The sequence below is a fragment of the Ambystoma mexicanum genome, chromosome 4q (assembly GCF_040938575.1).
Source record: "Ambystoma mexicanum isolate Mex_15411 chromosome 4q, UKY_AmexF1_1, whole genome shotgun sequence".
NCBI lineage: Eukaryota > Metazoa > Chordata > Amphibia > Caudata > Ambystomatidae > Ambystoma > Ambystoma mexicanum.
Genome location: NC_090928.1, coordinates 860,374,118 through 860,388,043, shown reverse-complemented (window position 1 = coordinate 860,388,043; position 13,926 = coordinate 860,374,118). Strand labels below are relative to the sequence as shown.

Below are 13,926 nucleotides of genomic sequence, written 5' to 3'. Positions count from 1 at the left end.
GTGTTTTTTCAGTGCAATTTTGGAAAATACTGTTTACTGACACACTGGCGTGTCCAACGCTTGCTTCCTGTGCACAGTGCTTGCACTAGCCAATTGCTTGGGTTCAGCAATTCCTGCACACTTATGTTTTGCCTTGCCGTCTCCCTTGTTATCTCTGGTATCCTCAAAGCATAATATCGGTTATGTTCTTCATCATTATCTGTTTACCAATAAATCACGTGGTGGAAAATTCTCAGGACTCACCTCTTGTTCATCTGTGGGTCCTTCTCTTGGTTGCTGATGTAATGCCATCACTTCTCATCTTGTGCCTCAAATGGTGTAGAATCAGCTTCCTCCTCCTTACGAATGTTCTCCTCTGTTACCAATTGCATGTGTGGCAGAGGTATGTGCAGAATCACAGTTATTCCGCATGCACCAGATTCACTTCAGGGAGATGCCCCTTTTCTTTGCAGAGGTAGAGAGATCTGTGACTGGCACACAGACCCACATACTCTGGGCTTCTCTAAAGCAAACAGACACTGTCATAGTAGGTGAAGAACGCACATAATTCCATTAGTTCCCGGGCTGCTGCCATGTCCGCTACCACGTTCGGGTACCATAGCAGATTCCGACTTATTCATTTTATCCAACTCCTCCAATAATAAGAAGGCGACTAAGAATGTTTTAGTGCACTCCATTTCCCACAAAATGTGCAGTTGCCTGTAACTTCTTTGGCATACACCACACTTACATAATGCACTGTGCCTAAAACTGCTTTGTCATGCATGCTAACCTACAAAGTTCACGTGTGCCCAAATTTGCTTTGGCATACTGCTCTGCTTACAAAATTCACCTGTGCCAAAGATCGGTTTGGTTTACTCCTCTGCCTGCCAAAAATCATGTGTGCTTCTGTCTACTGTGGCATAATCCCACGCCTTCCGAATTTACATGTGCCTAAGAGTGCTTTGGTGTACTCCCCCGAAAACAAAAGTCACATGCGCCTAAAACGGCTTTAGTGTATGCCCCCATTTATAAAATGCATGTGTCCCTTAAGGCTGCTTTGGCATACCCTGCATGCCACAAAATGATGATGTGACTATACCTGCATCAGCCGGCGTATTGCCGGGGTTCTCACTGCTTTGGCCTTCTGGATGTGTCTGGTCCCCTTCATCTGCAAATCCTGTGCTCCCACACACCCCAACAACATTCTACTGTAATTCTCTAAACCTACACAAGATTCACTTCCCTAACTATTTCCAGTGCTCTCTAGTTTTGCTCCAGCCCCTTCAAACACCAACCAATGAGTAGACTGCGTTTTTACTCACATTCCTTTGTATTAAGATTGATAGGTCGATCTCAGCAGAAACTCTTATCTGGAACCTGGGGGAAGATCCGAAAAGGTTATACTGGTGGAACCCATGAACATTCTAGCAGTTCTGGATTTGCATGAACAGTCCCGTCCAGCACTACTTACAAAATCAATGGAAACTGCTTTCTCTTTTCAAGTCTATTTTCTTCAGTTTAGGTCCTCCTGATCAAATTAGAGATTGAAATAGGAAATGCAATAAACACTATTCTGTTCCAACAGGCCTTCCAAAATGTAGGATGAAATTCTAAATCGGATCCCACTATCCACCCTGGCCCTACAAGGGCGGTGGATGCAGTCCTCCTAAATAATGTGTTAATTACGTGCTTTGTTCAATGCTTAAGGTGGGCATTTACTCTCAGGGTCGATGCACTTTCTGACAGTATTTTGGACTTAGGTAAATCAAATGCAGCTAAAGAATGCAATACCCGTGTAAAATATGTATGCAATGTAAGTATGGAAACTAAAATGTGTTTAGTAATGTATCTCTACTGTTTGCATCAGGAATGTGACTTTGGGGGTTGCTTTGAACGATGCCTCTTCTAATCAACATGTTGCTCTCCCCCCTACGCCGCCTCCTTATGCCCTTCCCACCTCCATATTGCTTTCTGTCGGTTTCCTGCTCTCTTTTCCAGAAGTGGCTAGTTCTGTCTTTAGCTTGGTACAAAAACAATCTAAAATAAAATGCAATACAAATAACCTTAATGAGATCCATGCTTTTTCATTGAGACCAGGCCCTTGGCTCTGGCAAAGTATGATGGTGGCATATATCAATCAATCTGGTTAAGCAGATATTCCACACAGATGGTTGCGTGATGCCTCGTTTGTGGTCTTTCCATAGGTTCTCAGCGAGCTTCATCCATTGCAGCTTCACGCCTGGAACTGGCAATGTCTGAAATAACTATGCAGAGCTCAATCCATAAGCAAGGACCGGTGCAGCTATGGATAAGCCTGGAGCAGATATGGTTGCAAGCGGGTAAGTCTTAGTACATTCAGCAAGCACGCTCACACTGTCTATTCACTTGGTCATTCAGTGTCCTAAAGGCAGAGGGCCCACCCGCATGTCAAGCACATGCAAGCAGACCTTTCCTGATCTCTACTGACTGCCATGGATTTCTGTATGATTGACTCAACGTAATATGGCAGACGTCCCTATTGGGCCAAATTGTTTTTGAAGGATATTTATATATGTGTAGCTTGGGTTTTATGCAAGTATCATCCCAAATACTGCACGAGCAAATTTAAAAACATTCTTAGTAGGTTCAACTAAGGAATGTAAAAAATAAAATAATGCATGAACTGAACAAGCCAATGGTATTTAGGAAACGTTAGTGAAATAAGCTCTGAATTGAACAAGGTTCTTTAAGTGAATTAAAGAGTGAAACAGAATAACGTAATTGATTCCAGAGTTTCTGTAACAAGTTAAACAAAGAACAAGGAAAGTGGGATACAGAACACGTGGAAGGATGAAACAGTACGAGAAAGAGCTGCAGTATCAAAGTGATTATGAAAATTGGATTCATTATTGAGGAGAACAGGAGAGGGGAGACTCCATCAAATACCTATCGTTACAATAGGAAAGGATAGGCTACATGAAAATCTAGCACCCTTTTGATGCATTTCAAGTTTCATGTTTTGAGAACATTGGTGTTGGCTCGCCTAATCGGGATTCATAATTCTGGTCACTATCTCTGTTTGAATGCCAAACATTTCTCATTACGAAGGGCTGGGCCATCCCAAATGCCTTCCATGCACGCCTGACCCCCAATTCCTTCCCTGCATACCTTCTTTTTTCTCGTATGTCTGCCCACAGCCTTTGTTGCCCGCCCCCAGCCTCATAGACACTTCCCTTTGTTTTTTGTGGCACTCTTGTGCACACCTGACCTGCTCCCTCCATGCCTCAACGCCTCCACCATCAGTCATTTGCCTTACCTCTTCTGCCTCGAGCACCATGTCACCATGATAATGTGGCATACCCAGAGAGGCAGTTCCTCCTCACTCCTGCTTGATTTTGGGTAGCCAGCATAGAGGGTACTGAAATCATTATAACCCCCTGCCGCTGTCATGCCGTGCACTCACCACTGAACCCGGCACTTAACTGGATGCTGGATGTATCCACGTTGGAAGTTATGGGCCCGCTCCAATGGAGGTTCGGCATTAGGCCACAGGTGGATGGGCAGCACTGGCAAAGTTGCAGGAAGAGCTCTGCCCCACACAACATGGGCACGGCCATCTTGCTGAAACTGTGCAGGGACCTGGGGCCAAATTTGCATGCCTGCGCGCTATGGCAAGAGTCCAGTGTTGCCTTGGCAATTCCGCAGAAGGCCCTAACCTCGTATCCACTGCATGGAGGGGATTTAAACTCCACGCAGCCTGAGGCAATCGGGTCATAACATGCTCCGTATTGCCAGTTACCTTGCCTTGGCACTGCCTGATTCTTGGTTGCTGCTTCTCCTTTATTCTTCCTTACCTTCCTCTTCGTGTGGTTCTTGTCTTGGCTCTGCCTGGTCCTCCTGTCCTCCTTCTGCCTCCTCACCTGTTCTTGTTCCACCTGGCTGGCCCGCCTGCCTTGGGTATTCTCCTGCAGCCTTCTTCCTGTTACTCCAGACTTCTGCCTCCCAAGGTTTTGCTTTCTGAGATCTGAGATGCATGCTCCCCTGCCCTTATTATCTATCATCTGCACTCCTGGACCTTCCACGCTCCCAGCTACAGCAGCAGTCCAGCTCCCCGGTTCAGCGCTCGCCGCTGTTTCTGCCCCCACGTTAAACCGGGGAGCTGTTCCAAGGTGCAAGAAGCTGGTCTACGGGTATCTGCAATTGTGTCTTCACTGGGGTGCTCTGAGGCCGGTTCTGTTGCCACAATTTCTCATAGCTCTGCAGTCTGGACCCCAAAATAAGATGAGAGTCTAGTTCACAACGTCTAGACACGACGCTGAGTACAGGTACCAAACACCACAGTGATAGAGTCCCTGACAGTGGCAGGCAATGATGGGCAGTGGGTGCTTGAGCAACCCCCGAATGGCCCTGGTTTCGTTCAGGGCTGTTAAGTTAGGCATCTACTGCCCACACATGCCTGCCGCTGGCAGCCATACTAATCAAATGTTGAGGACATCAAACAGAAAATGTATTATTGACAAAACAGAAATATTCAATGTATCACGATGTTGGGATAGGAATTGTCTTTTGCCTCTATTATAAGAAAGGAGTACATTGTATATCATAGGAACATATGTTATTGGAACTAAAAAGGCAGGGTTTCTGCCATTTGCTCGGCCTCTTGACACGACCAGTCCTGCAAGAGATTGGGGATTAATGGTTATTGGGTAACAGGGGAGATCAATGTTACTGTTGTTAAAATGGGGGTGCAAGTCAGATTAGGTCATCTAAGGTCTCATGCAGGTAAGTGTTTGTTAATGGATGTGTTGCCAGGCGTAATGTCAAGGTGATCAAGATGCTTGAATGTGCATGGCATCCAGCTGCATCGTCTGTTACAGCATTTGCATAATCGTGGGGAGGCCGTTGGTGTTTTGCAAGGAGAGTGTGTCTGGTGCGAGTGGCAGCTTGCAATAGTTCACAGGTAGAGTAGTGTCAAAAGATCATCACTTGTAATGAAAGCTCCCAACAGGTTGCAAGGATAGAGGAGCATGGCTGTTGGTTTGCAGACAAGACTGAGAATTAGATGTCTTGTTGGATCAGTGCTTGCATGAAAGCACTGAGGAGAGACCAACCCGCTTATCCTCACACTGGCCTGTGATGGCATCTCCCATATGTACTGCTGCCCCCTTTCAGTCATTCTCTTTCTTTACCCAAGTTTCTCGATCTCCACCTCCCTCTATCTCTCACTGACTGCTCCTCTCCCCCATCCCCTCTCCCACTTCTCTCTCCCCCTCTCTCTTGCCCTCTGTTAGCTGCTTCAGACATTCTTTCTTTAATTGCTCTACTTTGTAGGGGGTTCAGGAAGATTTGAACCTAGGGGTTTGAAAGTAAGCGCTACCTGGTACATCAAAAGCAGATCCCCATAGATGCAGAAGGAGGGTTCAGAGGTGACCCAGGGACGCCTCAGGTTAAGTCCAGAGTTGGGCTTCCTAGGTCTTTGTCTGTCAAAGCGTGGCGGACAAAGCACAGTTTGTCGGGGTCTGCCTGTTGATTGGAGCTGGGGCCTAATCCTTACTCATTTGGCAGAGAAATCCGACTCAGTGATTAGAAGAGGAGGCAGATGCCAGATGTGAGACTTCAAGGGCTTGGGCTAAATGGCCCTCACTGTGTGACTGGATGCCCAGCAAAGGGGCAAGGAGCTTATAGGATTTGGGCATGCCACCTGGAGTTTCACAGAGAAAGAGAGGCTAGCTTACATGAAAGATAAACTCTTATTGGTCAACAAACATGCACCTCCTGCCAAGACAATTGCACAAGGCCATTGGCCAAAGCGCAGCTCCTCCTTTTTCATGGTACCTAAACTCACCTGTTGTTGATGCATCTCCTTAGTGGTGAAACTTTATCCACTGGCATAGCAGAAAATATTGTGGGCCCCTGTGAGCCATGATGAGGCCCCACCAAGTTCGGCAACAAATCACGCGTTGGGCCACACTCCGGACTGTCCTAGACTACTGTGCTTGCACAATACGCACACTGATCATGCTGCTGCAGGGGCACACTGCACACTGCACTAGGAGAAATATATAAATATGTGTTTTAATGCATTATAAAGCACACTTTCTGAGAAAAATGTACTAAAAAGCCAGAGCACTTGCAATTGTTTTGCAGGGTAACACCAATCCAAAAATCCAATGCATGCAAATCACCAATGGCGCACAGGAACATTAATGCTTTAATTAGTTTAATTCTTTGCTATTAAAAATGTCATGCCACAATGAAAACATGTCCAACTGACTGCAAAATGTAGACCAGTCTAAACATGTAATAAACATATTACGGTAAAGCATGGCATGCCACATTAAGTCATGCCTAGACTGGTTGCACCAAAATGCCAGTCGAGGCAATAACACTTATCATGGTTATTTTATCACAGATACCCAGAAAAATATACAATGTCACATGAAGAAACGTCTACACTGGCTAAACCCAATGCCAGTCTAGCCAGGTAATTACACTTAGCTGGTCTGCATTATCAGAGATGCCCAGTAAAAAAAAGTCAAGCCACATTAAGAATGACTAGACTGGCTACACCAAAATGCCAGTCTAGCGACTAGTAACACATATCATGACTGATTAACCTGGACATGGCTGACCATTAGGATTAAGCGCACCACCTCTGCCTCACCCCACTGCCTGCATGTTCCCTCTCCGTATCAGACCCTACCCCAAACCTCAAAATCAACTCCTCTGCCCAGAATTACCTCTATGTCCCTCTTCTTTATCCCAGTACTTACCTATGAGGCACTTTGCCTCATAGGTAAGTACTGAGATGAGGAAGAGTGGGACTAGCAGTAATGAAGGGCTCAGGTAAATAAGCCAGGCGTTGCCCCCACATTCCTCTGCCTCACCGCAGTACTCGTGTATGAGGCAAGTTGCCTCATACACGAGTACTGGGACGATGAAGAGTAGGGCTAGGACTAATGAGGATAACCAGTAAGTAATCCAGGCATTAAACACATGCACACACACATACCCTCACAAACACCCAGCCACCCATACATGTACACCTTTGCACAATACACTCCCAGGCAGCAACCCAGACATCATGCACGCAATCATTCACACACATTACATTATATACATATACACACACACACATACACATTTCCACAACATACATTTTCTTACCTTTTTGAATCCGTTGTTTCGAGGAACGAAGCCTCCAGCTCCCTGCAGCAGGAATGCCTGCATGTCATGGGGTAAGGGGAAGACATATGACTTTAAAAAGAAGTAGTTCCTTTTTAAGTCACTCTAACTTCATAAAGACATTTCTATTACGGGAACGAACCTTAAGTCACCGTGACTTCCAAAAGAAACAATTTCTTTTCTAAGCATGAGGCCCCCCTAGGCCATGTGTTGGTGGGCCCCCCACGCTGCGAGGGCTGCAGAGGTCCCCGCTACACCAATAACTGGCATTACAGTTTTGATGGGAGCAAAATGATGGCGAGAAAGAAAGAGGCATTTAAATGGCAATAAATACATGACGATATAAATAAAACTAATCTGGTAGATAGTTCAGATGGGCAATGTACCAATATTCAAATTATGAATCTATGCACATATGTCCATTGAGTGTGATAAACTCTTTGCGTTGTGGAAGGGAATAAAGGCCACAGTGTAAGCTGAGGGGGCTCCTTGGCCTGTGGCTGCATGCTCTCTTGTTAGCTGGCACTTAAGTGTTGGCTTAGAGCGACCTATCGTGGGCATGGAGGTCATCGTGTACACATTAAGCTAAGGTCTCTCACTCATTGTAAATCCGGACTCTACATGCCCAGAGCCTGCATAGTCTCTCTCCCCTGCCAGTCTTCCACTGGGTCTCACTGCTTGCCACTGCTGGAATCACGGGCACACACTCAAGTTGCAAACGACCAGGCTCGAATGGCCACCCTTGATAGTCTGACGAGTGTCTGACTTGCAAATTTGATGTTAATCCATCCAGTGGATTTTCAAAAAATGCCCAGAATGTAGGTGACCTCCTGATTCCACAGGCAACTCTGGACTAATTAGAGGGTGTGGGGTGCAACGTTTGCAAACGTGCCGACGGGTCAATTGAAAAACATGAGGTGTGTCCAAAATGTTTTTTCAATGAACGCCATGTTGGCCTTGCTAACTGCACTCCTAGTCTGCTGACAGAGCAGTGAGATACTAATAAAAACACAACACTTCTGGGGATGTGAAGGGTCGTGGGGGTGGTGGAACCTGTCTGCAAAAGGGTAGAATACAGGCGTTCCTTTTGTGATGTCATCTTTGATCCCTTGGCTGTTAGTCTGAGCCGTTCATGGCAGGGGCGTGAGTTATGATTGCATGGCTTACCTTTACTGACACATTTATTTAGTGTTTCAGTTGTGCACTGCATGCAGCCATAACATCCCGTTAGCAACGTTTTCTCTGAATCTGAAAGGTTTTTATTAGAGCAACTTGACCATAACGTGGCTGCACCGAGAGCAAGGCTCTTTAAACATGCACCCATCCTTTTATTCCAAGACACTGCTTCATAAATGACCTCCTACTCTCCACCCGTCACTCACCCACTTATGGCGACCAGACATGTGGGCGCAGCGCAGCCGCTCCTCTGCCCAAGCTCGCCAGCGCTTACAGTCTTGAGTGGCGAATATGCACTCCCTGTGAAGTCGTAGCCCCCCCCAATATGCTGGCTCTTAATGCCTGCCATTCCGTCCCTGGAATGGCGTATGTGAGAGCTCCCATCTGTGGTAAAGTGGTTTTAAATGTAATCACGCCGCCTTTGTTTATGGCGCGCATCAGTAATCATGCCTTCCTCTTCTCTAACACTAGTCATCCGTTAAGCTCAGAATTGGATTAACATTGCATTTGTGTTCAAAACAATTTCTGCTGCTCATCTTATATGTTTCAGGAAATCTCAAATGTATAGTATTCGTTTTGCAAAGGGCAATTTAAAGTTCATCATTGGCAACAGATATTGATGAGCTAATCATACTTCCTGATGTATTTATAGTACAATTAAGTATCCAATAAAAAAAAACTGTTTTTAACCACGGCTGATTGCCTCCGACCTATGCCATCAAATTGCTCTGACTGGCAAGTGTTATCAGAGTGAAAAAGGCAGAAGACCCACTGAGATGCATGTCAGTGACCATCAGGTTATAAACAGATCTCTGAACACAAGAACTGGAGCCTGCCTACCCGTAATGTATCATTGCACCGCAGCGAACTGCACCACGCCATGGTGAGGCAACAAGTGGGGAGAGAGCACAGTAGGTCCCAGAATGCAGCAGCACACAAACCCCGCCTCCCCCAACGTCTGCTCTTGGGTATGCCAGCCAGTCACACACGCCCATTCTCAGTGCAGTTTACTTCAGAATCAAGCAATAAGGGAATCAGAATAGCGACCTACAGGATCATGATATTACAGGATCATTGATTTTCAACAATTGATGAGAGTGTTGTCATGTCTGTTCACAGAACCCGTTGCTATTATTTAATAACATCCTTATTTATTGCAAAACATATTTGAAATACATTTTTTCAAAGAATCTAATACAATTAAAATCTTAAGACACATCATAAAGTGAGAGTGCATACAGAACCCCAACCATATTTTGTTATATCATGAAAATATTTAATTCTCATAAAGTGCTAGTGCATTGCCCCTTGTGATAACAATGGCCATACACATGACAACACGATTGACAACAAACCTTAATAAGCATTACACACAAATAAAACTGTCTGAACAAATACACAATAAAACATGGACTAAAGCAATAGTCCAAGCTTAAGTTCACTTCACTAGATGAGATATATACTTATGAAGGCTGGCAGATAATGTTTTTCTGCTGATACAGCCTAGGTCAACAATTCATAACATCCTTTTATAGTCTAGCCAAACTTTGCGTAGCAGTGGCCACAGAGCTCAAGGGAACGGACATAACCAACTGAGCAAACTAGAGGGTCTTGGGCTGCTTGCCTAAGAAAGCATGGTACAGGAGACTACTGGAATGCAGATGGCAGAAACACAGAAAGACATTATCAGGGCGGTCTTGCATAGAAGGCTTCAGGACAGCTCATTCTGCACAGCCGCATTTTCCTTCGATTCTGAAGTTTCGTCTCCTCTGTAAGAAAGGTGGACATGATGTAGAAGGTTACTCCAGATGTTGGCCCCGCTGTGGGACAGGGGCAGGATTTTCCAGCTGTGGATTTGTGAAAGGTTCTAGATATTTTCAGCTGGAGGTCCTATTAGCGAAGTAACATTTCCCCTCTTGTGAGATGGGTCACTGGTATTAACTGCCCCCGGAATCGTATAAACTGCCCCTGGAACCATGCACAACTTCATTATAGATACATGCACGATACTGTACCAGTGCAAGTTTTCATCGTGCTTTACTTCTTCACAATTTGGTGGCAACTGAGGGTTCAATAATGTAGCTGGTGTCCCAATATTGTAGATTCACATCACTTACCCCAGTTGTGGGCTTTGACTATACTCTAGCTTATTTGTTTGTTTGAAAGTATTTTACATTTGAAAAATATAAGACAAGGCAATAAATAATACAAGTGGATGTAACAAATGATGATATAAAAGTTGAAGCAAATTGATCCAAATTTTGAAATGAGAATTCATGAAGACCAAGTAAGCATATACAATTTGATGCAAAACAACAGATTTTAAAGATAAAATATAACAAGACATGCAGTAAGATAGAAGAAAAACAGACATAAACATAAGGAAAGGGGGAACATGAGCAGGAAACTAGAATCAGCAGCGTACATCTTAAATTAGGAGCAGCATTAGATACAAAGCTAAGGAATAGCTCCCACTTCAATTCATGCTTAAATACAATAATAGGGGATGAGGCATTGCATCTTTCTAGCCTATGAATATTTCATACAGATTTTCACCAAATTATATAATTAATGTGATCAAGGTTTTTCAAGTTGGTCGATATAGTTTGAATTGCAACTAGGATAAGGGGGGACATGAGCAGGAAACTAGAATCAGTAGTGTACTTCATTAATTAGGAGCAGCATTAGATAAAAAGCTAAGGAACAGCTTCTACTTCAATTCATGCTTAAATACAATAATAGAGGAGGAGGCATTGCATCTTTCTAGCCTATGAATATTTTATACAGAGTTTCAGCAAATTGTATAATGAATGCGATGAAGGTTTTTCTAGTCGGTCGATATAGTTTGAATTGCAACTAGGATGAAGAGGTCAAACAAATGAAAAACACTACTCTCTAAAATGCCTCATAACAGTGCACTCCCTAGTAGAAGAAATGTAAAACTAAAGTCATGTTGTTTCTTGAAAATAAGTTTCTTTGTACTCCACACACTGTTCCAATATATTTTTACAAATTCACAGTCCACAAACATATGTTTAAATGATCCTTAAGCATATAGGCAGCTCCAACATTTGTCATTTTGTGCCGCCTTGCACTTGAAAAATTTTGTAGGAATGATGAAAACTCTGTGATGGTATAGAGTTTGAAGTAAAATGGCTTATGTAGTAACCTGAGAAATATTGTTCCAAACTGGGAACCAACCATTATCTTCGTTATTTAGGTTGCATTAGTGCTGCCATGCAATTTGTGACTCCCCACACAGAAACCAAATTTGTTTCGGCCGATCGAACCTTGTAAAACATGGAGGTGCTAATGATAAGATTTTACATGCACTGCAGTCTGTATTTATGAGGAGTAGATGAGTTAAATAATAAAAGTTCAAAATGTTCCTTTAATGCGTTAATAATTGTCCCACATTGGTGCACATAGGAGGCTGGAGTAGAGAACCTTTCAGCAAATTGACTGAAAGTCAACGGCACTCCCTGAGAGTATAGCTGATTCACATATTTAATACCGCTAGAGATCCATAGTCTCCAAAATACAGATTTACCATTCACTCGTATCATGGTATTAAACCAGAGATATTGTGAATTAAACTGTGATTAATTAACAATAGAAGGATGCAAATAGGTTCCGAGGTAACAAGCAGGATAACACTTCTACATTTGATGAAACTATTGGTCCCTTTGATGGAATAGTAATCAACTAGTGTCTAAGGGGATGCCATAGCTCTTTCTATGAGCAACCATACAGGCAGATTATTGTGATCTCCAGTGGTAAACCACATTTGCATTTGTTTCAAGACAAAAGCTGAATTATATATTTTTTTAAATCGGGAAACCCTACTCCACCTTTAGAAGATTTTTTTAAGTTTACCTATTGATACGCTATGCCGCTTTTTACCCTACAGAAACTTGGTTAGACATGAATCAATGGCTTTAAACAAAGAAGGAAGGAGGGGGGTTGGGTATAAAGAAGGTATACAATATTTGAGCATATCAACATTTCATTTTAATGGACTCAATGCGACCCCGCCAGGACAGATAAAGGAGGGACCAAGAGTCGGTTAACTCTTTGATTCTGGATAATAGAATAGTAGTATTTTGCTTGCCGATATCTTTAATGGATGAGGAAATATGAATACCTAAATACTTAATTCCCTTTGGACACCACTTCATGCCAAAAGCTTAAATATGATGCTTAGTGCAGTATATGTTGATAGGTAGTATTTCAGATTTATCAGTGTTACATTTATAACCAGATGCTAATGAAAACTGTTAAATAATGTACAATAAGCATTGTCTAGATGGGTTGTAGGTCAATACAGGAGGGGCTGTACTCTGCTAAAACAGACATTTACCATCAGTTCCTGTTTATTTATTTTATTGTTGATTATAATGTGCCAGTTTATTGTCACAAATGATTCAAGGCACTGGGCAAGAGTTGGGAAGAGGGAGGAAACGAAGCATAGAATGAGTGGGGAGGTATGGAAATGGGTGGGGAGTGCAATTAAACAGTTCTGGTACGTATATGGGCAAATACAGTCCTATTTGACTATCCAATGATTAACAACGACAATACAAAGTGCAACAGGCTTTGGCTGTTTGTTGTGCTGCTACTTCTCCCTTGATGTGGTTAATGTTTTTATCCAGATCTCTCACATGCAAGACTACAATGTCCCTCCTGTTGTGATAGAAAATATATGTGTTGTGATAGAAAATATATGTCTCCCTCCAAGTGTTTGAAGGTTTGTATGTATTGTATTTATTGAGGGTAGCAGATGTTTCAACCAGAAACTCTTCACATGAGAAGAAGCATGCAACAAGACAGTCCTGAATCAGGTGCTGCACACTAGCAGTGGGGATTCATAGTAACTGACGGGTGGATTAAGGGAGTACATTTTACATATGCCACAGCAGATATTGATAAATAGTAGTCTGGGAGGGCTTGCTATTTACTGGATACATTGTATGATGAAGTAAGCTTAAGGTTGATCATTGAGGGTGTAGTAATGTGGAAGCAGATAAAAGGGGATCCATTCTTGATTGAGGAGGTTTGAAGGATTGAATAGTGTAAGTATTTTTCACATGGGACAGAGGGGAAGGACAAGTGAAGTGGAACCAGAAGGTTAGAAGGAGTGAAAGCGAAAGGAGGCACATCATGGTCAGGGGTCAGAGAGATTGGGGAGTAAACAAGTGTTGAGGATATGTAGAGAGGAATAGAAGGCAACAGTCTGGGCAAGTTAGGAGGGTGCAGCCATCACATGAAGGCATTTGTAGACAATTAAAAAGGACTTTAAAGAGGGACCAGTTGTTAATGGAAAGCCAACTGACTGTCAGTGTTTGCCATTTGGAGAAGAAATGATTTTAGAGGATACAAGTGGCAAAGTTGAGTATTTTTTCTAGCCGGGAGAAGGAATAGATGGTAAGGCCAAGAAGGAAGTTGGCACAGAAGTCAAGGTGACTGCGTTTGAGGGTTTTGGTAGAGTTGAAAGTGATGAGGGACATATTTCCCTGATTTGTCACAGTTGTGGTTAAGGTGATGAAGTGGAGAAGATTCAAGTGACAGTCAAAAAGGACATCAAGATTGGTTTCCTTTGCAGGG

General features: G+C 43.3%; 1 protein-coding gene across 1 annotated transcript in view; it reads left to right on the top strand.

Annotated features, from left to right (window-relative positions):
* Positions 1-13,926, top strand: part of TTC7A (tetratricopeptide repeat domain 7A) — a 2,220,458-nt gene that overhangs the window by 1,895,286 nt on the left and 311,246 nt on the right. Inside the window, exon 18 of the mRNA XM_069608425.1 lies at positions 2,187-2,321. Coding sequence (XP_069464526.1) covers positions 2,187-2,321 — 135 coding nt within the window. The remainder of the gene's footprint in view (positions 1-2,186; positions 2,322-13,926) is intronic.